The sequence below is a fragment of the Mauremys reevesii genome, linkage group 2, assembly GCF_016161935.1.
Source record: "Mauremys reevesii isolate NIE-2019 linkage group 2, ASM1616193v1, whole genome shotgun sequence".
NCBI classification, from domain to species: Eukaryota; Metazoa; Chordata; order Testudines; family Geoemydidae; genus Mauremys; species Mauremys reevesii.
Window position 1 is genome coordinate 1,441,101 of NC_052624.1, and position 27,877 is coordinate 1,468,977.

Consider the following 27,877-nt stretch of genomic DNA (forward strand, 5'->3'; position numbering starts at 1 on the left):
GTCCCAGGGGGCCGCGCAGCCCGGCCCCGCGCAGCGCCCCGGCCGCGCTGCCTGCACCGGGCTGCGGGAGGCGATTGCGGCCGGACCCGCGGCGCTGTGAGCGGTGCTCAGCCCCGGCTACAAGTCAGCCTGAAACCCGTGGCCAGGCCCGGAGCCTGCGGGATCCTTCGCAACGCCCCGAGCCGGGCAGCTGGTGCCGGCTGCGGGGACCCAGCACACCCGGCCGGGCCGCGGAGACGCTGGCCAGGCCCCTGGCCCCAGCCGGGCGGAGGCTCGGCCCGGCCTCTGGCAGCAGGAGCCTCGGCAGGAACAGTGAGTCCAGTGCCTGGGCGCGGCCAGGAACCGGCGGGGAGCTGAAAACGCGGGACCGTGGGATTTCCTCCCGCAGCCTGTGAACCGCGCGGGGCGAGGAGCCGCTCTGGGGTGCTCACTGCGGGGGCACAGACGGGACCAGCTCCAGCTAACGCGGGCTGTGTTTAACCAGGCGGTTATGGGAACAGGCCAAACGCCTTTTATCGTTATCTCTTGTGTATCCAGCACGTTTAAGGGAGTTTTATTTAATGAAATAAATAAAATGCTGTTTTTGTGCATTTTCAATTGAATTTGACTCCCTCAGGGAACTGATGGGCCGGGTCCCCTGGGAGAATAACATGACGGGAAAGGAGTCGAGGGAAGCTGGCTGTATTTTAAAGAATCCTTATTAAGGTTGCAGGAACAAACCATCCCGATGTGTAGGAAGAAAGGTAAATATGGCAGGCGACCAGCTTGGCTTAACAGTGAAATCCTTGCTGATCTTAAATGCAAAAAAGAAGCTTACAAGAAGTGGAAGGTTGGACAAATAACCAGGGAGGAGTATAAAAGTATTGCTCAGGCATGCAGGAGTGAAATCAGGAAGGCCAAATCACCCTTGGAGTTGCAGCTAGCAAGAGATGTTAAGAGTAACAAGAAGGGTTTCTTCAGGTGCGTTAGCAACAAGAAGAAAGTCAAGGAAAGTGTGGGCCCCTTGCTGAATGAGGGAGGGAACCTAGTGACAGAGGATGTGGAAAAAGCTAATGTACTCAATGCTTTTTTTGCCTCTGTCTTCACAGACAAGGTCAGCTCCCAGACAGCTGCACTGGGCAGCACAGCATGGGGAGGAGGTGACCAGCCCTCTGTGGAGAAAGAAGTGGTTCGGGACTATTTAGAAAAGCTGGACGAGCACAAGTCCATGGGGCCGGATGCGCTGCATCCGAGGGTGCTAAAGGAGTTGGCGGATGTGATGGCAGAGCCATTGGCCATTGTCTTTGAAAACTCATGGCGATCGGGGGAGGTCCCGGATGACTGGAAAAAGGCTACTGTAGTGCCCATCTTTAAAAAAGGGAAGAAGGAGGATCCGGGGAACTACAGGCCAGTCAGCCTCACCTCAGTCCCTGGAAAAAATCATGGAGCAGGTCCTCAAGGAATCAATTCTGAAGCACTTTGAGGAGAGGAAAGTGATCAGGAACAGCCAGCATGGATTCACCAAGGGCAAGTCATGCCTGACTAACCTAATTGCCTTCTATGAGGAGATAACCGGCTCTGTGGATGAGGGGAAAGCCGTGGATGTGTTATTCCCTGACTTTAGCAAAGCTTTTGATACAGTCTCCCACAGTATTCTTGCCAGCAAGTTAAAGAATTATGGGCTGGATGATTGGACTATAAGGTGGATAGAAAGCTGGCTAGATCGTCGGGCTCAGCGGGTAGTGATCAATGGCTCCATGTCTAGTTGGCAGCCGGTATCAAGTGGAGTGCCCCAAGGGTTGGTCCTGAGGCCAGTTTTCTTCAATATCTTCATTAATGATCTGGAGGGTGGCGTGGACTGCACCCTCAGCAAGTTTGCAGATGACACTAAACTGGGAGGAGTGGTAGATACGCTGGAAGTTAGGGATAGGATACAGAGGGACTTAGAGAAACCAGACCAAAAGAAACCTGATGAGGTTCAACAAGGACAAGTGCAGAGTTCTGCACTTAGGACGGAAGAATCCCATGCACTGCTACAGACTAGGGACCGAGTGGCTAGCAGCAGTTCTGCAGAAAAGGACCTAGGGGTTACAGTGGACGAGAAGCTGGATATGAGTCAACAGTGTGCCCTTGTTGCCAAGAAGGCTAACGGCATTTTGGGCTGTATAAGTAGGGGCATTGCCAGCAGATCGAGGGACGTGATCATTCCCCTCTATTCGACATTGGTGAGGCCTCATCTGGGAGTACTGTGTCCAGTTTTGGGCCCCACACTACAAGAAGGATGTGGAAAAATTGGAAAGAGTCCAGCAGAGGGCAACAAAAATGATTAGGGGGCTGGAGCACATGACTTATGAGGAGAGGCTGAGGGAACTGGGATTGTTTAGTCTGCAGAAGAGAAAAATGAGGTGGGATTTGATAGCTGCTTTCAACTACCTGAAAGGGGGTTCCAAAGAGGATGGATCTAGACTGTTCTCAGTGGTGGCAGATGACAGGACAAGGAGCAATGGTCTCAGGTTGCAGTGGGGGAGGTTTAGGTTGGATATTAAGAAACACTATTTCACTAGGAGGGTGGTGAAGCACTGGAATGGGTTCCCTAGGGAGGGGGTGGAATCTCCTTCCTTAGAGGTTTTTAAGGTCAGGCTTGACAAAGCCCTGGCTGGGATGATTTAGTTGGGGTTGGTCCTGCTTTGAGCAGGGGGTTGGACTAGATACCTCCTGAGGTCCCTGCCAACCCTGAGATTCTATGATTCCTTGGTTTTGCTGGGAGAGTTGGGTGAGCCTGGAATTGAGGAGAAGGCCTGGCCAACCTGTGAGGTTGGCCACCAAGAGCAACCGGCCTCCTGCGAGAAAACAAACCAGCGTACGGTATAACCGAGGGTGCTCCATTCCTCTCCAGCTGCAGGGCAAAATCCTGCCTTGACCTCCAGCCCCTGATTCCAACAAGCCTGCTGGGTGTGCGATGATCAGCACAGAATTCGGGCCATCACCCCGGGCTAGATTTCTCTGTCCTGTATTTTTACTGGGCAGCTATTCCGGTTCTCCTGTGTGCTAAAAGCAGGGAAGCTGAGCCGGCTGTGAGCGGCACTGGGACGTGCGCACGCCCTTGGCTCTGTGTCTCTGGGAAGTGGCTGCGTCTTGTTTGGGTTGGGCAGTGGGTTAAAGGCAGAAAGCTGCCCCCCCCCACTCCTGAGGCAGCTGGTGATATTCCAGGAGGACACCCCATGAAGAGACTTTACTGGGTGTAGAAATGGTCCAAGGAAAATCAAAATTAAAACCCCTTTTCCACGTCATTTCTTCCCTGGGTTCAAATATGTGATATTGAAAATCGTGAGGCTGTTCTAGGGAGACCAGCCGTCCGAGGAGACGGGAGAAGAGCTCACGCGCTTTGGGGCTCGTCTGTCTAGGTGCTGTCGTATCCGATGGGTTTCTGACGTCTCCATTGCTAGCCAGGAATCGAGCTCTAGAAATCCCACCCCCTGTCCTGCTGGGCTCTCCCAGTAAGAGTTATTGCCACGAGTCAGGAAGGGAGCACGGATCTCACAGCTCCGGGGCAGCCTGGCGGGTGTGTCGGTCTCTGAGCTCTAGCCCCTGTTCTCCGGGCTGCTCTGCCTGACACCCGTGTTCCTCTCATGTTCCTTCTGCTTTGCGTCGCTGGCTGGCGCGAAGCAGAGCCCAGGGGTGACTCTGGCCCAGACCAGGACACGGTGGCAGCCAGTTGGCCAGAGTTCTGGCTTAGGCCGGCGGCGGGACCGTGAGCGAAGGAGAAGGGAGGCAGTAAGGTGCTCTGCCGGGGGTGCCTGTGAGATGGACGGGGCGCCTGGATTTATTGAACGGCTTTGTGAGTGACGTGGGAGGAGGGTGAACGCGGCGTGGGCTACATTCGCTGCTGCTCACCGGGGAGGGGTTGGAGAACCCGCGAGAAGTGACACAGAGGGGCCTTTGAGATGCCAGTGTGGGGAGGGCCCAGCAGAGTGTGAGTGTGCCGTGGGGCCGAGCGGCTCGGTCTCTGCCGGCGGGTGGGAAGGCAGCATCCCAGGCCCCGAGGAGCCAGTCTGCTCTGGAGGGCTGACGCGGGGAGGAGTGGCTCCCGAGGGCGTGGCAGGAGCCGGGGAAATTCACCACTAACAGAGCTCGGGTGTTTCCGGTTCGTCTCCTTGCTCTCGTGCTGAATTCCCGCGGGGGCTGCCCGGCGCCCCAGGAGCTCGGCGAGGGCTGCGTGCCGAGCGTTCGGGGAGGGGGAGGGACTGTCGCACTGGGTCAGGCCAGGGGCCCTGGGGTGCTGGGTCTGACTGTGGCCAGTCGTTCCAAAGGGAGGGGCAAGAACTCTGAGGGGACAGCGATGGGATCACCTGCCCTGGGGCAGTTCCCTCTGCCCCCATTAGCTAGAGGCTGGTTCCTGCCTCGGAGGTGGGGGGGTCTACAGCCCCTGCAAATCCCTGCCCACGGCTGGGATAACTGGCTCTGCCTGACCCCCGTCAGTGGCCAGTCCCGGGGGGTGCTGGGATTTGAAGAGGGAGGTCGCGCGGGGAAGGGGGCGGGGGACGGAAGAGGGAGGTTGCGTGGTGCCGGGGAAGGGGGCGGGGGATGGAAGAGGGAGGTCGCGTGGTGCCGGGCAAGGGGGCGGGGGAAGGAAGGAACTGGAGAGGGATGAGCACAGCACAGTTGTGGGCATGGGCAGGGGCAGACACGGGGAGCACACGGCCCTGGGTTACTGGGACCCCAGTGCGTGGGGAGTTCAAATCCTCACACTGCAGACTTGCCCCTCGTCCTCACCGCCTGGCCTGAGCCCCTGCCCCCTGGAGGAACCGTGTCTCTGGTTAAAGGCAGGTGCTGCCTGGGAATTGGGGTCTGGATCATTCCTGCCACGCCCTGGCTGACCCGGCAGGCCCAGAGCGTGACTCGTCTTTCCCTCGGGCAGGCGCCGGTGGCTCGACGCGGAAAGCCCAGCTCAGATGGAGCGAGGGGACAGGCTCCGTGTGGGCGAGCGCAGGGAGAGGCGAGCGAGGGGAACGCCTGACGCCTGCGGCACAGGTGAGTGGTGCATTGAGCCCCCCCGGGCTGCTCAGCAGGAAACCGGCCGCTCTCGCTTTACCGACTCCACGCCACGGAGAGCCCACCCTGCCCGAACGGCCCTTCCCCCGCCCCGCAGCGCTCACACGGTGCATCTTCTGTCCAGCTGGAACGTTTCTAACTTCAGCTTCCAGCCCCCGTGGCTTGAACGGCTCCCTCGGGACAGAGGGGCTTCGAGAGCTCGGCGGTGTCACCTCTGAACCTGCTCTGCCAGTGCCGGTGCCCCGGGACCCAGACTGTGACTCTCTGTCCTTGCAGGTTCTGCTGACCCCAGACCCCAGGTGGTTATTAAAACGGAGCAGGAAGAGGAGCCAGGCCTGGGGGGGCCCCCAGCGCAGAGGGAGAGAGGAATTCTCCATGCCCCCGGCACAGGTGAGTGCTGCGAAATTCCACCTGGGGTTGATCAGGCAAAGGGAGGCCAGGAAGAGCCAGGATCTTGGGGGAACCCGTATAAACTGCTACAGTCGGGCTGGCTGCGTCCTGCCAGCTGTTTCTGACCATGGAAGGGCCCCAGACCGCCCGAGCTGCACCAGAAGTTGATCAAAGCCAGGTGTGCTTGGAGCTGCAGGGCCGCTACCAGCGCTGGAGCCTTTGCCACAGACGGGAAGCTGGGACTGACTGGGAGCTAGACGAGCTGAGCAGACGTAGGGGCTCGTCGAGCAGCAGTGCAGTCCCTGTGCTCGTGTGCAGCCGGGCCCCTGCTTCCCAGAGCAAGGCGGGACTGTCACGGAGTCACCGGGCGATGCACCCCCACTTCGCAGTCAGACGTGACTCTCAGCCAGCCCGTAACACAGAGGTTTATTCGATGACAGGAACAGGGTCTAAAACAGAGCTTGTAGGTACAGAGAACCGGACCCCTCAGCCAGGTCCATTCTGGGGGGCAGTGAGCCAGACCCCCACGTCTGCCCTTCACTCCTCATCCCCAGCCAGCTCCAGACTGACTCACTCTCCAGCCCCTCCTCTGCTCAGCTCCTTCCCTGGGCCAGGAGGTCACCTGACCTCTTTGTTCTCCAACACCTTCAGTTGGCACCTTTGCAGAGGAGGGGTCCAGGCCATCAGTTGCTAGGAGACAGAGTGTCAGGCATTTCGGTGCACTGGCCCCTTGCTGTGCAGCAACCACACCCCCTGATCCCACCACCTAGATACTTAAGAACTGCATAGGGGAAACTGAGGCACCAACACAGGATTCAGAGCAAACATTAAGAACATTCCCAGTTCGTCACATCTCTCCCCCCTTCGAGACCGAACTGAGCGAGGTCACTTCAGCCAGTGACCTGGGGCAGTTCGAACCCACCAACATTCCCAGGGATGCCCCAGCATCTCTCCCATTCCTTGGGGTGAGTTACCCCAGGACAGTCCAGTCTCACGCCCTCCCTTAGGCCGGGGGTGCTCGATGGCACTCGCAGGCCGCATGGGGGAAGGTTTACGCGGCCCGAACCCTTTTGCCACCCAATACCCCTGGGGTTCAAACTGGGACGGGGTCTTTTCCCAGCGCCCTGGGCTGCGATTCGGGCTCCCTTGGTTAAGAGCCCCCATCTTGGCCGTGGCCAGCTCGGGGCTTGGGCAGCCGCTCCCCACCTTGTGGCCCAGATACAACACCTCTGCCATCCCCACCGTGCACTGTCCAGCTGTTACCGTCAGTCCCGCCTCCTTGGGGCAGCCCAGCCCCCTCTTCCCCTGGGACACCTGTTCCTCCCAGGTCTGGCTAGAGATGCCCATGTCATCAGTGTCTGCCAGGGCCAGGTTCTCCATCCCCCTCAGCTTGTCTAGACTCTCCCCAGGCCTAGGCATGGGGTCGGCATCGGACACCGCGATGGCTTCAAGCTTTCGATGGTCCCCACAGAACCAGATCATCCTGTCTCCCTTGGGGACCAGCCCCATGGGTGAGGCCCATGGGCTGTTGAACGGCTGGATCCCATCTAAAGCCAGCAGGTCCTTGACCTCTCTCCAGGATCTGGGCTGCTTTCCCAGTGACTCTGAACGGGGAACACCTGAGAGGGAGATTGGCTCCCACCTCAGGGAAGAGATCCCCCAGGGGGTCTGCCCCCTTCTCCTCCCAATCCTCCCCTTCCAGGTCCAGGGGTCCCCTCACTCTCCTCCCATCCAGCAGCTTGAGAGGGAAGAACCCTGTGGATTCCTGGGGCACCACCAGCTGCCTCCCGATTCCCCCCAGTTCCACTTTCCCTTGGGGAGCCCATTCCCGGTACAGGAATCCCTTCTCCCACAGGACTCTGTCCCTGCAGCCTTCCCCAAGGGGGTTTGCAGCGCTGGGGCCAGCAAGTTCCCTCAGCTTCTCCAAGGAGGGATCCTTCTGCAGCTCGGTCTGGGATTCAGCTGCTGGGGCAGGGAGTGGGACCTGCTCCCCCTCGCTGGCTGGGCCTGGGGTCACAGCCCCCCTGAGCCCTGTCCCTGGTAGCCCCCTCCCTTCTGTGTAATCACTTCCCAGCAGCACGTCTGGACCAGGCAGACCTGCTTGGCAGCCGACCTGCCCTGCCTGGGTGTCCCCCCACTCAGCTGGGGTCTCAGCTCCCCCCGTGCTCAGCGCTGCCCTGGCTGTCCCCGTGGGGGCAGGCAGCGAGCTCTCTGCTCTGGTCACAGCCTCAGAGCCAGCGTGAGCCCCTCTCCGGTGTGCAGGGGGGCGGGGAGCATCTCTCCCTCCCGCTCAGCCCCAGGGGGCTGGTTACAGGCAGGCAGGTATCCTGAGCCCAGCAGCCCCTCCCCCTGCCAGCCAGGCCATTCGCATTTTCACTGACCATTTCCATCCCAGCCAATTGGTTCCCTGGATTTGAAATCAAACCCTCAGCCGTTACAGGAGCAGGGCCTGGATCCTGTCCCAGAGAGACTGAGGGCTTGGCTACACTTGCAGCTGTGCAGCGCTGGGAGTTACAGTGTCTTCGTACAGCTGTGTAGGGAAAGCGCTGGAGTGTGGCCACACTGACAGCTACCAGCGCTGCAGGGTGGCCACATTTGCAGCGGTGTTGGGAGCGGTGCATTATGGGCAGCTATCCCAGCATTCAAGTGGCTGCAACGGGGTGGGGTGGAGTGTGACAGGGAGCGGGGGGGGGGAGAGAGAGAGAGTGGATTTTTGGAGCCGACAGGGTCAGCTGCCTTGCAAATTCTGATCCCTTCCCCCACCCCTCTCTCATTCACTCTTAAATGCAAACAGCCTGCAGACCAGAGAAGCAGCTGCTCCGACAGCCTCCCTTTCTCCCCCTCCCCGCCCCCGCCGTGCTGTTTCTCTCCTCAAGCAAACACTAGCTGTGGACATTCATCCCCCTGCCTGCCGCATTCACAGCAAACAGGAGCTGTGTTTGTTTTTTAGATAAGCAGCTCCGGGAGCCCCAAGTTCACAACAAAACAGAGAGTCATTTAGTTAAAAGCATTCTGGGAAGGTTCTGGAGGTCAGTTACAGCGTAGTCAGATTACTCCCTGTTTACACTGGCACCCCAGCGCTGCAGTGGTTATTCCCCAGGCAGAGCAGGAGTACAGCCAGTGCTGTAGCCAGGGAGATGCAGCGCTGTATGTGCCTTGCCAGTGTGGACGGGGAGTGAGTTGCAGCGCTGTAAAGCCACCACCAGCACTGCAACTCTCCAGTGTAGCCAAGCCCACAGTCACCCCCCAACAGGGCCTCCCAGCCGATATCCTGGAGAACCCCAACGACCAGCCCGCCTGACCCCTCCTGGGTCTGCACAGGGATCCGGGCCATAGGCAGGGTGAGGGGCTTCACCCTGGGGACCTTCATCCAGGTCCTACAGCCCCTCAGCATCTGTGGCTGCACCACCCCAGTTCTCTCTGTCCCAGGGTCTCGCCACCCCAGGCGTGTCTCCCCACTGACCCCAGGCAGCCCCCTATGTCTCTCTGCTCCACCATCGCCCGTCCAGGCTGCTGCTGCTTCTCCTGCAGCTTTTCCTCGGGCTCTTGCTCTCTCTCATGGCCTCTCGCTCTCTCGGACTCTGCTCCCATCCCATCCGTCTCCGATCCCCTGATGGGGAACCCGAGCGTGAAGACCCTCGTCTGGTTGGGGACCAGACTCTCGGGGATGCCTGGCTGCTGCTCCAGCTGCTCCCAGATCCTCTTGTACCCCATCTGGGTCAGGAATCTGCTCCTCAGAGCGGTCCTCCTCCTCCAGCTGCACGATTAACTGGGCCTGGGTGAACTTCCCCATGCGTCACCCTCTCTGTGTGTCCAGGATCACAATGTCCTTCTCAAGGAGATGGTGACAGGCCATCACTGCACCACTCCCAAGCGGCTCTGGACTCACAGGCCTGGGTGCTCTTGGCTCCCCCGTGGTTTCCAGGAAGAACCCCTAGTGTGCCAGCCCTTCTCGTGGTCACCACCTCTTTGCCAGGGTCGAGCTGCAGACTCCTCCGCCCCTGGGTCTGCTCCTGCAATCCCCAGGGGAACCCTGCTACTGCAAAAATCCTTCTCTCTCCCAGGGTCAAATGGCCAGCGCCTCTGCCCCAAGACTGCTCCCTGCAGCCCTCAGGAGGACCCTGTTACTCCAACAGTCCTTCTCGCTGGTCACACACTCCCAGAGGTTAACCGCCCCCTGAAACCATCCCTCTCTGAGCCTTCAGCATGCCTGGCCCTCATTATCCACCCTTCATTTTACTGCTCCCCAGTCACTTACTGCAAGCAGCGCCATTCACGGGGTGCAATACATCCCACCTCTGCCACCAGTTCTCACAGAGTCCCCGGGCGATGCTCTGGAACTGCTCCCCACCAAGCCAGGCAGGACTCTGGGGAGCCTCCTCTCCCTTGGAGCAGACTGTCTGCAGGGCAAGAAGCTCACACGGTTTCACCTCCTGGGTCTCTCCTTGGAGCATTCAGCATCCTCTGCCCCTCCGTGCGCTTCCCACAGCGAGTCGCCCAGGCGGGGTCCTGGGGAAGCCACCGGGTCCTGCACCCACACTGCGCAGTCAGACGTGACTCTCAGCCAGCCGGGGACACAGAGGTTTATTCGATGACAGGAACAGAGTCTAACACAGAGCTTGTAGGTACAGAGAACGGGACCCCTCGGCCGGGTCCATTCTGGGGGGCAGTGAGCCAGACCCCCACGTCTGCCCTCACTCCTCGTCCCCAGCCAGCTCCAGACTGACACCCCCTCCAGCCCCTCCTCTCTGCTCAGCCCCTTTCCCGGGCCAGGAGATCACCTGACCTCTTTGTCTCCAACACCTTCAGTTGGCACCTTTGCAGAGGGGGGGCCCAGGCCATCAGTTGCCAGGAGACAGTGTCAGGCATTCAGGTGCACTGGGCCTTTGCTCTGTAGCAATCACACCCCCTGATCCCACCACCTGGATATTAACAACTGCAGAGGGGACACTGAGGCACCAACACCGTATTCAGAGCCAACATTAAGAACATTCCCAGTTCGTCACAGTGACCCCTCCGTGAGGAGCGCGGCCGTGGGGCGGGGGCCCCTCCCCAGGGAGTGGGGCTGAGCCCCCGGCACAGGGACGCTCACATGGCGGGTCTGGCTCTCCTGCCCCAAAGGGCCCCGGTGCTCTCTGGAGAAAGGAGCGTTATTTGTCTGCCCTGGGCCGGGAAAGGACGGGCACAAACTGTTCCCCACGCAGGAATCCCAAAGTCCCAGCCAGGTTCCCCAGCCGGGGGCCGTTCAGCCCAGAGGCTCCCAGGGTTAGTCCAGCCCAGGACTGTCCCACGGGGACCCGGGACGTGATTCCTTCTCCCCTTCTCGCCCCCCTCCCAGGCGCAGGCTGGCCTGACGTGAAGCATGAGATTGTGGTGAAAGTGGAGCCAGATGACGAGTCGTATGTGGGGTATCCCCAGGGCCTGGGGGACCGAGACCTCCCTGGCTACCCCAGCACTGGTGAGTGGTGCGAACCCCCCAGGCCCAGCCTGGCTAAACGCTGGGCAGGGTTGGCAGTGCCCGGCCCCCCTACGCCCCCCTGGAAAAGGAGGTGCAGACACCTCCCAGCCAGGCAAGCCCAGGCCCTGCCCTGCAGCGCTCCCCGTCCAGGTCCGGGAAGAGCCGAGGCGGCTGGCTGGGGGCGTGGGGGGAGGGCTGGGGGCGGGGAGGGGCTCAGGCGGTTAGGAGTTGGGCAATGGCTGCAGAGAAGGCTTAGAACCACAAGCACATCCTCCCTCGCGGGGCGGGTGACCCAGCTCTGCCCGGGAGCACAGCGAGCCCCGTCCCACTGGCCCTGCCCTGCCCCAGGGCGGCCCCCGCTGAGCTGGCTGGGCAATGGGGTTGGTCTGCCCCTCTGCCCAGTGCTGGGGGCGGCTCTCGCTGGAGCCAGTCCAGCTCCTTGTCTGGCAGCAATGGGGCAGCCCGAATAGGTGCCAGCAGGCGTCTCTGCCCTCGCGCTGGGAGGACGCAGAGGAGCCTCCGTGCGTCCCCATGGCGCGAGCGCGCTGGCCGGGCGTCTCTGCCCTCGCGCTGGGAGGACGCAGAGGAGCCTCCGTGCGTCCCCATGGCGCGAGCGCGCTGGCCGGGCGTCTCTGCCCTCGCGCTGGGAGGACGCAGAGGAGTCTCCGTGCGTCCCCATGGCGCGAGCGCGCTGGCCGGGCGTCTCTGCCCTCGCGCTGGGAGGACGCAGAGGAGTCTCCGTGCGTCCCCATGGCGCGAGCACGCTGGCCGGGCCTCAGGACTGAGGCTGGCTCCCCCAGTGCAGCAGCAAACCTACGAGTTCTGCAAGGATGTTGGGAGGCAGCAGGTCCCTTGGTGCCCTGAAACTGGCTGAGTCCCTGCCAGGAAGTGACACGATGAACAGGGGCTGCGGTTCCCCCAGTGCCCTGCACGTCCCCGAGTGTAACTGGGGCAGGCTGGGTGGCCGGGGGGTCTGGGGTCTGGCTGGGGACAGGTCCCTTGGTGCTTCAGCTCCCTGACGGTAACCGGGGATAAGCCCTCCTGGCGTGCCCGAGGGGTGAACGCGCTGCGGGGAAGAGCTCCTAGAAACGAACGCCGCTGACCGCGGGAGAGCAGCTCAGCGGGAGTCGAACGCTGCCCCGGAGCCAGTCTCTCCCTCGCAGCCGTGCCGTGGGCGCAGGGACCGTGCAACGTGCTTGGCTTTCCGCAGGTATCAAAGCAGAGCCCGAGGACGACGCCTACGGCGAGTGTGCCCAGCATTACGGTGGAGGAGACGGTCCCGACGACCCCTTCTGTGAGTGGTGCTGGGATCCACCGGGACGGTCGCTGGGGGCAGGTGTCAGGGGAAGAACTCGGGGACCCGCCTGTAGATTCCTCAAGGTGGCCCCCTGCTGTAGCCAGCTCCTGGCACACCCAGCTCCAGCGTCTGGCGTCCTGGTTCGCCCACAGGAGTCGCCAGAAGCTGGGGCACCCTGCGGCCGGGGGGATTTGGGGCAGACTGCAGTAAGGGGGAGGAGGACAGGATGGGGGGCCCTGGGGTATATCCACAGGCAGGGACAGGAGCTCTGAGGTCTCTTGCTGTGTCTGCCGCACACTGACAGACACACCCCAGCCAGCGTTCCCAGGGGCAGTCAAACGCCAATTTAAAGCTATTTCGCAGGTTCTCCCGCCCCTGCCCGAGTGACCCCAGGAAACAGCGGCTCAGGCTTTTCCTTTCCTGTGAACAGGTGACGCAAACCCAGAGATCATCGTGAAAGTGGAGCCAGACGATGAGTCGGCCATTGGCTACCCCCAGGGCCTGAGCGAAGGCAGAATTCCCGGCTACCCCAGCCCAGGTGAGCCGTGCGGATCCCCGGAGCAGCTCCGGGGACGGGAAGAGCTGGAAACTCAGGGGGGCCCTGTATGAAATTGGTGAGCCAGGCTCGCGGCGTTGTGCCGGCTCCTGGCACATGGACCCTGCATAGCCACTGGGTGCAGAACCGCAAATCTCCCTGCCCTCGCGAGCGAGAGACCGTCCCACTGCAGGGGGGCCGGAGGCTAAGCCCCGGTTACCTGGGGGCGCTCGCGTTAAGAGATTGCCCACTGCAGTGCTGTCAGGAGGCCTGAACTGCCCCCTCAAGGCAGGAGGCAGGTCTCCCCACCAGGGGCGGCTCTAGACATTTGCCGCCCAAGCATGGCAGCATGCCGCAGGGGGCACTCTGCCGGTCACCGGTCCCGCGGCTCCGGTGGACCTCCTGCAGGCAGGCCTGCGGAGGGTCCGCTGGTCCCATGGCTCACCGAAGCCGCGGGACCAGCGGACCCTCCGCAGGCACGTCTGCAGGAGGTCCACCGGAGCTGCGGGACCAGAGGACCCTCTGCAGGCATGCCGCCGAAGGCTGCCTGCCTGCCACCCTCCCGGCGACCGGCAGAGCGCCCCCCGCAGCTTGCCGCCCCAAGCATGTGCTTGGCGTGCTGGGGTCTGGAACCGCCCCTGCTCCCCACTGGCCGTCTGCAGCTGGGAGGGCTGCACCCGGGCCCGGGACGGGTCTGTGCCTGCTGAGTGCTGTCTGACTCGTGTCAAGAGAGACCTTGTGAAAATTACCTGAGGGGCTGTGCCTGTGTGCACCTCTTCGGCCGTGACGCTGACCCAGCGGGGTGGGGGCAGCCGGCCCTGGCTGCGTGCGCCTCTTCGGCCGCGACACTGACCCAGCGGGGTGGGGGCAGCCGGCCCTGGCTGTGACCCCACGAGAAGCCAAGAGAAATTCCTCCACTGCCTTGTGCGAGTGCGATGGCCTGGCCTCCAGCGGGGTTCCCGGGTCAGACTGTGACAGGGCTGCCCTCCGCCAGCTCCCCGGCCTCCTTCCCAAGCACGTCTCCGGTAAGCCAGCGAGTCCCACGAGCAGGGTGCAAACCGAGGGGAGAGCTGGGTGCCGTTTGGTCGATAACGGTGGAGCGCGAATTATGCTGTTGCTTCACCAGCTCCTCACAGCATGATCCAGTCCAACCCTTGCTGCCAGGCAGCCTCAGGGGAGCGAGAGCGTCTGTTTCACATAAGCCAGCAAAGGGCCGAGCCTGCTCCCATGGTGCCCTGGCATCTTGGGCCTAGAAAGGAGCCTGGAAATATGAAAATAGCAACACCTGGATCTCTGATGATTCTCTCATGTCTTATTGATGCTTTAAGTCTTTCTAGCTGCCTCTGGCTTCGGTGAGGTGTTGGACTGTGCAGCAGGGAAGGGGGCCTGAAGTGAGGCCACGTCTGCACTGGCACGTTCGTCAGCAAAACGTCTGTCGCTCAGGAGTGTGAAAAGAATAAACACCCCCCGAGCGATATAAGTGTCACCAGCATAAGTGCTAGTTTGCATAGTGCCATGGTGGGTGGAGATGCTCCCCCGCTACTGCCGCTCGGTGAGCTGGTTTTATGATGTTGACAGGGGACTTCTCCCCTGTGGGCGTTGCGCGGCCCCCCCGACCTCTCCCCCATCACTGTAACCAGGGCTTTGGAGCGGAACACGGAGCTGGAGCACGGAGCAGTGGAGCTCCAGGTTTTTGCCCAGAGCTGGAGCGGAGCCGGAGCACAGAAAATCTTGACTGCTCCAGTTTTTTTTTTGTTCAATCCTAAATGAATGATATTTAGCAAGGAAGTCCTAAAGATGCCAAAAAGTTTGATTCTATAACAATTGATATTAACATCTACTTACCACTTTACGTAAAGTATCACAGTTATTCTCACTTCGGCCAAAATCAAGATTTAATGTACAGATCCAAAATTACAATTAAAGAACCAGATAATTATCAGACATCCGGCAACAGTGCAGGCAGGCTGCTCCCACCCTTGTGCCAAGGTTAGGTGAGTACATACACACGTAGATCAGTTAGATTAGTATGTGCTGATACTTCTTTTGTAAGGGTTGATCAACAAGACGCGCTGAGTGCTGCGATTACGGAAAAGTGTGATGTGAGATGCAACATTTAAGATATCACAAACCGGTATATTGCAAAAAAAATGTTTTTGTTTATTGATATATTAAGATATCACAGGAGATATCATAGAATCAGAGAATATCAGGGTTGGAAGGAACCTCAGGAGGTATCTAATCCAACCCCCTGCTCAAAGCAGGACCAACCCCAACTAAATCATCCCAGCCAGGGCTTTGTCAAGCCTGACCTTAAAAACCTCTAAGGAAGGAGATTCCACCCCCTCCCTAGGGAACCCATTCCAGTGCTTCACCACCCTCCTAGGGAAATAGTTTTTCCTAATATCCAACCTAGACCTCCCCCACTGCAACTTGAGACCATTACTCCTTGTTCTGTCATCTGCCACCACTGAGAACAGTCTAGATCCATCCTCTTTGGAACCCCCTTTCAGGTAGTTGAAAGCAGCTATCAAATCCCCCCTCATTCTTCTCTTCCGCAGGCTAAACAATCCCAGTTCCCTCAGCCTCTCCTCATAAGTCATGTGCTCCAGACCCCTCATCATTTTTGTTGCTCTCAGCTGGATTCTTTTTTCCAATTTTTCCCACATCCTTCTTGTAGTGTGGGGCCCAAAACTGGACACAGTTCTCCAGATGAGGCCTCACCAATGTCGAATAGAGGGGAATGATCACGTCCCTCGATCTGCTGGCAATGCCCCTACTTATACAGCCCAATGTGCCGTTAGCCATCTTGGCAACAAGGGCACACTGTTTGATTCCTTGAGGACCTGCTCCATGATTTTTCCAGGGACTGAGGTGAGGCTGACTGGCCTGTAGTTCCCTGGAGGCTCCTCCTTCCCTTTTTTAAAGATGGGCACTACAATAGCCTTTTTCCAGGCCTCCGGCACCTCCCCCGATCTCCATGATTTTTCAAAGATAATGGCCAATGGCTCTGCAATCACATCCGCCAACTCCTTTAGCACCCTCGGATGCAGTGCATCTAGGCCCATGGACTTGTGCTCATCCAGCTTTTCTAAATAGTCCCAAACCACTTGTTTCTCCACAGAGGGCTGGTCACCTTCTCCCCAAGCTGTGCTGCCCAGTGCAGCAGTCTGGGAGCTGACCTTGTTCATGAAGACAGAGGCAAAAAAAGCATTGAGTACATTAGCTTCTTCCACATCCTCTGTCACTAGGTTTCCTCCCCCATTCAGTAGGCCCACACTTTCCTTGACTTTCTTCTTCTTGTTAACATACCTGTAGAAACCCTTCTTGTTACTCTTAACATCTCTTGCTAGCTGCAACTCCAAGTGTGATTTGGCCTTCCTGATTTCACTCCTGCCTGCCTGAGCAATACTTTTATACTCCTCCCTGGTCATTTGTCCAACCTTCCACTTCTTGTAAGCTTCTTTTTTGCGTTTAAGACGAGCAAGGATTTCAGTGTTAAGCCAAGTTGGTCGCCTGCCATATTTACTTTTCTTCCTACACATCGGGATGGTTTGTTCCTGCAACCTCAATAAGGATCTTTAAAATACAGCCAGCTCTCCTGGACTCCTTTGCCCCATTTTCATTACAACGACAAACAGTTCTTTTTCTCTCCTGCTAATAACAGCTCACCTGAACTGATCACTCTATACACACTCTTACAGTGTGTATGGTAACACCCGTTGTTTCATGCTCTCTGTGTATATATATCTATATATCTTCCTACTGTATTTTTCACTCCATGCATCCGAAGAAGTGGGCTGTAGCCCTCGAAAGCTTGTGCTCAAATAAATGTGTTAGTCTCTAAGGTACCACAAGGACTCCTGTTCTTTTTGCCCCTCAGGTTATTCTCCCAGGGGATCCTGCCTTTTTATAAGTCAGGCCCACTCAAGGCCCACTAGAACAAAGCACTCCCAATTCACACTGTTCAAACAAACGGTCAAGCACACGGTCAAACTGACAAACTGTCCCCTGCAACAGACACTCAGATACTCACCAACACGGCCCCCCAGTGCAGCACTTAGCGGACCTCCTCTCGGACAGATCCCAGGCAAACTCCCTCTATTAGCCTCTGCTGTTCGCTGCGATATTAACCACTTAAGCTCATTTCTCACACGGGCTCCCGTTACCAGTACATGCCCCCGTATCACTCTGGCGGACTTATTTTATATGTCATCTGTTCAATGGTCTTTTGATAGCGTTGTTTGTAATTCTAAATTTACTGAAAAAGTCACGTGCAGCAGGCATAGAAATATACAGTAAACATTTTTGCATAAATTAGGAGTGATTTTTGTGATATATCCAGAGTGATTGGAAAATGTCCAACACAGCTTTGGGGGTGAATTCTTAGGTCATCTTAAGAAAAAACGTTTCTGTGAACATGTGTCCTAAAATTCTTCCTATATCTCAAACGCTTTAATATAAAGTAATGAAATTATGTCCATGTCTTAGCGTTAGTATGTGCTACCATATTACATTATCCAAAATTATTTAAACCGTAGGCATCCCGAACTGGTGGTTGGTCATTTTTACCGTTGGCTACGAGCGGTAATATTATGTAAGTTAATAATTTTTGGTTATTTATTATTATGTTTAAAATGTATGGTTCCAAAGTTGAAAAATAAGTAATAAGTAAAATTGTATCATTCTAAGCATCTAACAGATTAAAATTTTTAAACAGTTTTCTTGGAAATGGTTAATTATACAAAATAAATTGAGTACCATTTTAATGCATGTTTTAGCATTAAATCATATTCCAGGGTCATATCTGTTAAATAGTCAAAGATTTAAAAAATACTAAATAAAATTGGCCCAGTCCCCCCAGTTCACGACGCCTGCAGTTTAGATAATTTTATTTGAATGATGTTGTATGATAGAACATAGGAAATAAACTAATGGGAAAGTGGATTCAAATTGCAAGCACAGTCCTTTTAGTAAAGAGCAAATTTTCAGAAATATGTTTTTCCTTCATCAGGCTGGAAACATTTATACAAGATAGAACCTGTTATTTGCTCTATCTTGTATAAATGTTTCCAGCCTGATGAAGGAAAAACATATTTCTGAAAATTTGCTCTTTACTAAAAGGACTGTGCTTGCAATTTGAATCCACTTTCCCATTAGTTTATTTTCAACCTTGTATCGTGTAGCCTCGTTACTTCCCAACAATTAATGTTGTAGAACAGCCAGACCATGTACTAATGCTATGGCACATACCAAATTTCATTGCTATATCTATTTAAAAAAATAATTGGAGATATACCTATCTCCTCCAGCCCCCTGCCTTCACTAGCAGGACCGAGTACTGATTTTTTGCCCCAGATCCCTAAGTGGCCCCCTCAAGGATTGAACTCACAACCCTGGGTTTAACTCAAACCACTGAGCTATCCCGGTTTTGAGATATTAATTAAAAACTTGGAAAATATTTCAAATACTTTTACCGCAAAATTTTATAAGAAAAGCTAACTTGCAATTTATAAATAAAAATTTATATAATGTATATTAAAAATTCTTCATTAAAACTGCAAGAAACATGTTAACATATTAAAATATACTTTAATAATAATTGTGTAAAAAGAAAATGCGATCATTTTTGTCCAGAAAATCCAAAATAAATTGGAAGTACCTTAAGTGGTTAAGATATCACAAGCAGGTACATTATAAAACAATGTAATGCTTTTGTGCATTGCTTTTCGAAGATCATAACAAGAAACATTTGGATGCGGTAGCAGCACAAGAAGATTTGGCCAAGGCTTCAACAAAAAAATCAAGTCTGCCCCCCATGATTGATAGCCGATTTACGGAAAAGGATCTCAACGACGTCTTTACTTTTGAATTTGAAAAGCCCAAATTTGGGCTTTTGGGAAAAGCCAAGAAGAAATCGGCAACATGCAAGGTGGAAAAGGAAGTGAATGGAGAGCTCAAAACATGTAGCTTCAAGACAAGTGAAGCAAGTGCCGTGAAAAGTTTCAACCTTTGGCGGCATGTAAAACGTAACCATCCTGAAAACTATGCGGCTCTGGTTACAAAAAAGGATCAGGAAGATGAGGCAAAACAGAAAGCTGACGCGGCTAAACGACGTTCATCTGGCTCTTTGAAAACTCCTGGAGAAAAGATTTTTTGCGGCGTTTCATCCGAAAAGAAACCCAAAATTGAGCCAACAAAACTTGCCTCATATTTGAAGTCCTCAAAGGTTACAGTCACCATGGATGCCAATACTTTCCAGGAAGGGCTGATGGAAATGGTTTGTTTGAGTTCAACACCGCTCACTACCTTCGGGCTAAAGAACAAAGGATTCCAAAAAATTGCAGGTGAAATGGGTCGGCAGCTTGGCGTTTCGATGGGGCACGATGCGGTTCGTCATTTAGTTGTCAGCACAGCTGAGTCTGGCCGCAAAGAGCTCAAGAAAGCTTTGGAGCAAAAATTGTGCTACCTGAAAATGGATGCGGCAACCCGTGGAAACAGAAATTTCCTTGCAATCAATGCTCAGTACTACGAAGAAGGCAAAGATAAAGCTGTGGTAAAAACCTTGGACATAATCGACACTGAAGGGCATCACAATTCTTCGTACGTGAAAGGTCAAGTAAAAGCTATTTTAGAAAAATTTGGAATCAGTGAAATGCAAGTGCTGAGCATCTGCGTTGACAATGCAGCAAACATGACGTGTGCTGTCAAAAATGTCAGCGAGGACAATGAAACCATTTCTACCTCTGAGAACAGGGATGTGGACAGAACTGAAGCTATTTTGCCTGATGAAGGAACTAAAGGAATGGATGAAATTGAACTCAACATGGATGCTGCTGCGCAATGGGCTAATGACCCTAGTCTCATACTTCCAACATGGCTTCAGGAGGATGACTCAAAAGTCCAGCTGATGAGGTGTGGTATTCACACTCTTCAGTTGGCAATCTGGGATGGACTGAACAAAGAACATGCAAAGAAATTTCTGGCAAAAATTCGACAAGTCGTTCTCAAACTACGAACCCCAAGTATCCAAAGTGTTCTGCTTGATCTACATGGGATAACTCAGTCATTGGATACTGAGACTTGCTGGGGTTCAACATTTGCGATGATTGATCAGCTTCTTGTTTTTCAATCTTACTGTGAACAAGTGGCTGCTGCTGGAACAAGAGAACTCAAGTTAACAAAAGCTGAATGGGACGAAGTGAAGAACCTGCGAGACCTCTTGGCAAAGCCAAACCAAACAACCGTGAATCTTCAAGCTGTCAATGTAACTCCAGGAGTTTTAATGAAGGAATGGCGAAAACTGTCAAAATTCTTGCAAGAAAATGGTGGACAAATTGCGGAAGGAATTCTATCCTCCATGCAGAAACATGAAGAGAAGCTTTTTGACAATATTCATTTCCTTGCTGGGGTTTATGTTGACCCACGGTATCGTATTCTTCTTACCTCAAGGGAAATACCAAAGGCAAAGGAAGGGCTCCTTGATATTGCTCGACGACTCGAAAAACAAAATCTATTGTTACATTTGAACTCGGCAAAAGAGGTTGAAGAAAACAAAACACAACAAAAGGAGTCATCAACAATCAAATTTGCGGTTTCAGAAAGCTCACATCCTTCAGAAATAGCAGGCTGTTCTCAAACTTCTGTCTCCACTCCGAACTTGTTCGAGCATCCATCCCTGAGACGTCTTCAACCATCATGGGGAAATGGCGATAATTCAAGCATCAATTCTTCAGAAGATGACGACTTTGAAAAGGAATTGGATGAACAAGAAAGACGCCGGCGAGTTTCTGTGATTCATAATTGTAATGAAGCATTATTCGAGAGAAACTTTCGGGATGATTGTGAGGCGATGGAGTCTATTGGTAGGCTAAAAGTTAAGTCTGTTTTTGAGGCCATTCACAGCTACCCACACCGCATTCAGGCTGCCTGTAGAACTGCTTCGAGCATGCCAACAACTCAAGCTAGTGTAGAGCGACTGTTTTCAGCTTTAAAGTTAATTTTAAATGATTTGCGGCAGACTATGAAAGACGAATTGATTGCTGCAATAATTTTTTACAGAATGAATTATGAATGATTCTAGTTTATATCATTGTTGATGACATTTAAATTGTTTTCAAAGTCTGAATAAAAATGTTTTTTTTTTCAAAATTACAGTATGAACTTTTTTATTTAGTTAAAAATTCATTTGAGTCAGAGCATGGAGCGAGTCGGAGCGGAGCTGGAGCAGTCACTATTGGTGCCGGAGTGGAGCTGGAGCGGAGAAATTAAAAAATTGGATTGCTCCAAATCCCTGATTTAATCAAGGAGAGCTTGACAGAAATTGAAAATAAATTAATCTAGTAAATTAGAAATGTTGTATTCACCAGTTTCTAATAAAAATGTAAAATGCAAGAATCTGAATAAATGTAAATCAAGCTTTATAATAACTGCTTCAATCAATGTGTGCAGACATAGTGTATCCCGGGGGTAGCAAAAAGCAGCACAAATTTCGTGTCAAGGCCACATTTGGTTGGAAATCAGCACCTTCCCAACCAGTGAGACTCAACCTTTCTTTAGGGAAAGGACTAAAAAAGGACAATGCAAGAGGTCTACATTGGTGGTTTAAGCTGAGGGGTGAAATCAAGGTTTACTAGCTGCTGATTTCATAGATTATTAGCGTTGGAAGGGACCTCAGGAGGTATCTAGTCCAACCCCCTGCTCGAAGCAGGGCCAATCCCTAAATGGCCCCCTCAAGGATTGAACTCACAACCAGGGCCGGTGCTTCCATTAAGCGACCCTAGGCGGGTGCCAGGATTCGGGGGGGGGGGGGGGGCCGCATTTTGTGCACTCTCCACGGGGCGCACGGGAGCTTCCGGTTCTGCTCCCGTCACGCCGCCAAAGAAGGACCTTCTGCTGACGTGCCGCGGAAAACAGCGGCAGGCAATTGAGCAGCTCAGTGACTGCCACTGTCGCCTGCGGCATTTTGGCGGAGGGTCCTTCTTCGGCAGCGCGATGGGAGCAGAGCCGGAAGCTCCTGCGCGCCCCGTGGGGAGCGCACAAAATGCCGCCCCCTGAATTCTGCCTAGGGCACCAGAAACCCTGGCGCCGCTCCTGCTCACAACCGTGGGTTTAGCAGGTCAATGCTCAAACCACTGAGCTACCCCTCCCCCTAAATGATTAAAACTGATGATTTAAATTGCTCTGATTTAAATCAATTCACCCTGACAGCAACGGCTGCCCCTCACCCCCGGGTCACCTCCATTTTGACAGGAGTGAAGGCAGATTAAAGTCAGTTTCCCCCTCACGCCGCCCTTCCTACCGTGGGTTTCTCCCTGCTTCTTGCAATGGGTGCTGTCCCTGTAATTAATGGTGAGCCTCGCCAGGGCCAGCATTGGGTGTGCAGGGCACACGAGAGCAAGGGCCTCACACCTTGTTCAAAATTCCTTCAAACCTAGGGGAAGGTGCAGTGGGCTGGGAGCCTGGAGACGGAGTTCAAAGCTCCTCTCCTATTGGCTGGCGTTAATAATTCTGTGCAATTCACAACCAATCAGTGACCAGATGCTCATCCCCCTGCCTTAGGAGGCAGCAACCATCATTCCCACAGGGTAATGGAGAAATGGCACTAGGTCACTTCTGGCAGTTGGGGGACTGGAACCCGTGTCCCCAGCAATGCAGTGTGATGCTCCCCAGGGGCACCCAAGGTTGGGAGGCACCTCACCACCAGCTGCCCTTAGCATGAAGGAGCCTCGTCTGGTCCTGCTGTGGATCAGCTCCCTGAACCCACCAGCCTCTGACAGCACAATCACTGCCCACCAGGCCCCTCTCTCTATCGGTAGCGCCAAGCCCACACCAACCCAAGTCCTTGGAGCATCCCTGCGGTGTCCAGCCACTGGCCCCCCTCAGACGGACCAGGCTGGCTGTTCCCAAAGGACCAGGACACCCCAGCTGAGCACACAACCCTTCGATACTTTACTAGCGAAAACAAGGGCACGTTTATCATCAGAGATTCAGGGGCTGGTAAGTAAGGACCCTGGAAACAAATGGTTATGGGTAAAACAAACCATAACACGGAAGAAGGAAGATCCAGGGAACTACAGGCCAGTCAGTCTCACCTCAGTCCCTGGAAAAATCATGGAGCAGGTCCTCAAGGAATCAATCCTGAACCACTTAAAGGAGGGGAAAGTGATCAGGAACAGTCAGCATGGATTCACCAAGGGCAAGTCATGCCTGACTAACCTAATTGCCTTCTATGAGGAGATAACTGGGTCTGTGGATGAGGGGAAAGCAGTGGATGTACTATTTCTGGATTTTAGCAAAGCTTTTGATACAGTCTCCCACAGTATTCTTGCCAGCAAGTTAAAGAAGTCTGGGCTGGATGAATGGACGGTAAGGTGGATAGAAAACTGGCTAGATGGTCGGGCTCAACGGGTAGTGATCAATGGTTCCATGTCTAGTTGGCAGCCGGTATCAAGTGGAGTGCCCCAAGGGTCGGTGCTGGGGCCGGTTTTGTTCAATATCTTCATTAACGATCTGGAGGATGGTGTGGACTGCACCCTTAGCAAGTTTGCAGATGACACTAAACTGGGAGGAGTGGTTGATACGCTGGAGGGTAGGGATAGGATACAGAGGGACCTAGACAAATTAGAGGATTGGGCCAAAAGAAATATGATGAGGTTCAACAAGGACAAGTGCAGAGTCCTGCACTTAGGACGGAAGAATCCCATGCACTGTTACAGACTAGGGACCGAATGGCTGGGCAGCAGTTCTGCAGAAAAGGACCTAGGGGTTACGGTGGACGAAAAGCTGAATATGAGTCAACAGTGTGCCCTTGTTGCCAAGAAGGCTAATGGCATTTTGGGTTGTATAAGTAGGGGCATTGCCAGCAGATCGAGGGATGTGATCATTCCCCTCTACTCAGCACTGGTGAGGCCTCATTTGGAGAACTGTGTCCAGTTTTGGGCCCCACAGTACAAGAAGGGTGTGGATAAATTGGAGAGAGTCCAGCGGAGGGCAACAAAAATGATTAGGGGGCTGGAGCACATGACTTATGAGGAGAGGCTGAGGGAACTGGGATTGTTTAGTCTGCAGAAGAGCAGACTGAGGTGGGATTTGATAGCTGCTTTCAACTACCTGAAAGGGGGTTCCAAAGAGGATGGATATAGACTGTTCTCAGTGGTAGAAGATGACAGAACAAGGAGTAATGGTCTCAAGTTGCAGAGGGGGAGGTCTAGGTTAGATATTAGGAAACACTATTTCCCTAGGAGGGTGGTGAAGCACTGGAATGGGTTCCCTAGGGAGGTGGTGGAATCTCCTTCCTTAGAGGTTTTTAAGGTCAGGCTTGACAAAGCCCTGGCTGGGATGATTTAGTTGGGTTTGGTCCTGCTTTGAGCAGGGGGTTGGACTAGATACCTCCTGAGGTCCCTTCCAACCCTGAGATTCTATGATTCTAGAGACTGAACATAACAGATTACACACGCCCTGAAGGAGTTCATCCCACCCCAAATCCTCTGCCGTGTTTTCAAGCCAGGCTGGCTGAGACCCTGCTTCCAAATGCGCTGTCCATTGACGTCCGGGGAGCAGCACCCCAGTGTGTCTCCTCTGCCTTCGAGACTGACCCCTCCAGCTCATTGGCTTTACCCACAGCCAGGACAACCCCTGGGCCGGGTGTTTCCTGTGTGCTCCATTCCCACTGACCTCCGGTCTCCTCAGTAACATTTGACTGTGTATGTGAATGGGCAGAACTTACACCCCAACAGGGAGACGCGGGATCCTCCCCTCCTGCCCAGAGGAACCGACTAAGGCGTGGCGCCGTTTGGAGATCACTGGGACCTCGCCGGCTGAAGCGCGCAGTCGGCTGACCGAGACCCGTAACTCCCATGCAGTGCACGTGTAGACACGTCACAGGGATGCTGAGGACCAGTGTGATTCTGGCTTTTGTGTCAGACCTCGCGTGACATTCTTCAGTGACCCAGAACGGTCACACCAGCCGCCGGAGCTCTCTGTAAGTCCCCGGTACCCCCTTGTCAGCTGGACTAAGAGGGTTTCGGGTCACAGGCTGACCCTAGCACCAGGCACAGTCATGCTACTAAGGAAGCTTAGCGACTGCCCCAAGCACGAGAGCCGGCGACTGGCCCTGCTTGGCCCCCAGCGCTGGCTGTCTAGTGGCCTCGTGGCCCAGCTGAGAGGAGAGGTAGGACATGGAGCTTGCCTGTAGCACTCCTGCCCTCCTTGTGCCAGCAGGGCTGAGTGGCGTCAGGGCGAGCTGGGGGTCCGTGCCCCCCGGCGCTCCCCGACAGTCCGGGACAGGGAGAACCTTTCCTGGTGCTGCCTGGGAGTGTGTGACGTCCTGATAACTACGCACTGTCCTCGCCGCCTACCGGATCCGAGAGCTGCCGCAAGCCAGCAGGCCCCGCACCAGGGCTACGACTGCAGACCCCCGGAATCGCAGCTGGAAAAGCCCCTCGGACAGGAGAACGGACAGCCCGAGAGCAGGGCTGGAGCGAGCCGGTACCCAGAGTCCACTGCCCACACACTCGTTCCTGAGTGTTATCACAGCCCTGCCCCAGGCCAGCGGAGAGCCGAGATGGCTGCTGTGACTTCCACCGGTGGGTCCCATTCAGAGGCAGGCAAAGGGGGGAGGCGGCTTGGAGCAAACAGGCTGTCACCACAGGAGAGAGGGGCCTGCCAAACCCGCAGAGAGCAGCTGGGGACCCCAGGGTTCCCAGTTGCTGCAGCAGCTGCCAGGCTGGCTTTGCCCGGGGGCCAGCACCTCCCTGCAGGTTCATTCTCCTAGGCTGCGTGGCTAGGGGAGGGGTGCCCTGCTCCTGGCACCCTCGGGGCTGGGTCTCCCATACACAGGGCTGGGGGATGGAGCCCGCCCAGGGTATCACAGTATCTACTTAAGGGCTTATGCGCCGGCTTCAGCCCTGCTCCCAGGCTTGGGCAGCTCAGAGCTCTGCCAACAACTTCGCAAACCAGCCCTCGGCTTCAGCCCCCGCAGCCAGGAGAACGGCGATGAAACGGGCTGACGTCCTGCTTCCCGTCCCTCACGGCCACGCAGGCCGGCTGGAGGGTATCGTCCTGCCCCAGCAGACTCTGCACACACCCCTGGGCCTCGGGGAGCAAGAGCCGGAACTGCCCGGCAGGCCCCTTGGAAGGAGACCTCTGTCCTGTCTCCGCCGCAGGGGGGTTGGTGGAGTGGCGCACGCCTCAGGAAGCCTTGCTTGGGGATGCTGCTTTAGACAGTGCTGGTGAGTGCACATTTCCCACAACGGGGTCGTTCTCTGATTGCTGCAGCAGCGCTGCCACCACTCACCACAAATTGTGCAATGTCTGTTGTTTTACATAAAGCCCCAGCTCCTGGAGTCATGTGAATACATGGTAAGCACAGGATCATTGAGCTGCAGGACTGGAGGGGTCCTTGACAGGTCATCCAGTCCAGCCCGTGCTGAGGCAGGATTAAGTATTTCCTGCCCCAGCCCTGAGAGGTGTTTGTCCAACCTGCTCTTAAAAACCTCCAGTGACAGACTCCCCACAACCTCCCTGGGCAGTTTACAGGCAGTCCTTGATGTTATGATGTTCGACTTACAACGAACAGCACTTACCACGTTTCTGAACTGACATCCTGATTCGACTTACGACAACAGTTTCAACCTGCCGATGCTCGGTCCCGCAATGGAGTGGATTGTGGTTCTGAGTTATGACGTTTTGACTTATGATGCAGTTTTCAGGAACCGATTGTGTCGTAAGTCCGAGGACTGCCTGTATTCCAGGGCTTAACCACCCCGACAGGTAGGGAGTTTTTCCTACTGTCCAACCTAAACCTCCCTTGCTGCAATTTAAGCCCATTGCTTCTTGACCTGTCCTCAGAGATTAACGAGAACAATTTACCTCCCTCCTCCTTGTAACAACCTTTTATGTACTTGAAAACTGTTCTCATGTCCCCTCTCAGGCTTCTCTTCTCCAGACTAAACAGACCCAATTTTTTCTATCTTCTCTTGTAGCTCATGTTTTCCGGGACCAACCTTTGGTGCCTTCAGCACCCCTGCGTCACACCCTGAGCCCCCGGCAGCGAATCCCCCTGGACTGGAAACCTGGGAAGGACTTACACACCCCGGGGAATAATGCACCCCCCCAACTTCCACAGAGTGGAGTGACGCTCAGCCAGCGCTGTAAAACAGGAGGGTTTATTAGATGTCGGGAACACAACGTAGGACATTCTTAGTTCACACACAGTTACAGCATAGTCCATCCGGGCCAGTCCTGAGCCCAGGGCCCTCTCTGACCTCCAGTCCAGAAGAGGGAATCCTGCTTCCAGCAGCCCACACGTAACAACTCAGCTGCCCCCCCCCTCCATCCTTTGTCCTCCCGTTGGTCACTACTGGCTGGCCTCCTGCAGAGGATGGGCCATCCATGGTCGTTACTTGCTAGGTACCAAAGGGCTAGGCAGATGGAGTGGCCATTGTCCTCTCCAGGTCCCAGACAGCCAGGCATCAGCCACTCCTGGGTCTCCACAAAGAGTAACCCCCCCCCACTGTTAACCATGCAGCCCATGGGGGAAACTGAGGCACACACATTCATCCAAAATAGTATGAAAAAATCCAAACTCTGCCACATCCCACAATGTTGGGTTTTTTTGCACCCGTTTTGTATTATTGACTCCTTTTTAGTCGGAGATCCACTAGCACCCCCAGATCTCTTCTCGCAGCCCCGCTTCCTCGGCAGTCACTGCCCATTGTGTGTGTGCAACTGACTGTGCCTTCCTAAGGGGGGCACTTCGCATTTGTCCTTATCGAATTTCATCCTGTTTACTTCAAACCATTTCTCCAGAGTGTCCAGGTCCTTTTGAATTCCAATTCCATCCTCCAAAGCACCTGCAACCCCTCCCAGTTTGGTATCATCGGCAAACTTTATCAGTGTTCTCTCTGTCAGTAGCCAAATCATTTATAACCGTATTGACTAGAACTGGACCCAGGGCAGATCCCTGTGGGACCCCACTCGCTCTGCGATTCCAGCCTGACTGTGAACCACTGGTACCTACTCTCTGGGAGCGGGTCTCCAACCAGTCATGCACCCGTAGGCTCCTGCCGCCTCTTTCTCTAGGGCGCTGATGAGGTCATGGGAGACAGCGTCACAAACCGTATTAAAGCCGAGCTCTGTCACCTCCCGCCAGCCTTGTGGTCCG

The 27,877-nt window shown here is 54.9% G+C and overlaps 1 protein-coding gene across 3 annotated transcripts; it reads left to right on the forward strand.

The window, feature by feature from the left end:
- The first annotated feature begins 34 nt into the window (after nucleotides 1–34).
- On the forward strand, nucleotides 35–27,569 carry LOC120398519. Of its 3 annotated transcripts, none has more exons than XM_039526024.1 (7): nucleotides 35–312; nucleotides 4,898–5,010; nucleotides 5,308–5,421; nucleotides 10,760–10,879; nucleotides 12,090–12,173; nucleotides 12,607–12,714; nucleotides 26,697–27,569. In XM_039526024.1, the coding sequence occupies exons 2-7, from the start codon at nucleotides 4,932–4,934 to the stop codon at nucleotides 26,915–26,917; spliced, it is 726 nt and encodes a 241-aa protein (XP_039381958.1). In that variant the 5' UTR covers nucleotides 35–312; nucleotides 4,898–4,931; the 3' UTR covers nucleotides 26,918–27,569. The 3 variants fall into 3 exon arrangements, with proteins under 3 accessions (XP_039381958.1, XP_039381956.1, XP_039381957.1); XM_039526022.1 differs by lacking the exon at nucleotides 26,697–27,569 and adding an exon at nucleotides 18,447–21,332; XM_039526023.1 differs by lacking the exons at nucleotides 35–312; nucleotides 26,697–27,569 and adding an exon at nucleotides 18,447–21,332 and having other exon boundaries at nucleotides 4,715–5,010.
- Nucleotides 27,570–27,877: the final 308 nt, after the last annotated feature.

Excerpts from the sequence above, each read along its gene's own strand:
- LOC120398519 (XM_039526022.1), top strand. The coding sequence starts at position 4,932 with ATGGAGCGAGGGGACAGGCTCCGTGTGGGCGAGCGCAGGGAGAGGCGA. Across the intron at positions 5,011-5,307 it reads GCCTGACGCCTGCGGCACAG|GTTCTGCTGACCCCAGACCC; the intron begins GTGAGTGGTGCA and ends CTGTCCTTGCAG. Across the intron at positions 5,422-10,759 it reads TCTCCATGCCCCCGGCACAG|GCGCAGGCTGGCCTGACGTG; the intron begins GTGAGTGCTGCG and ends CCCCCCTCCCAG.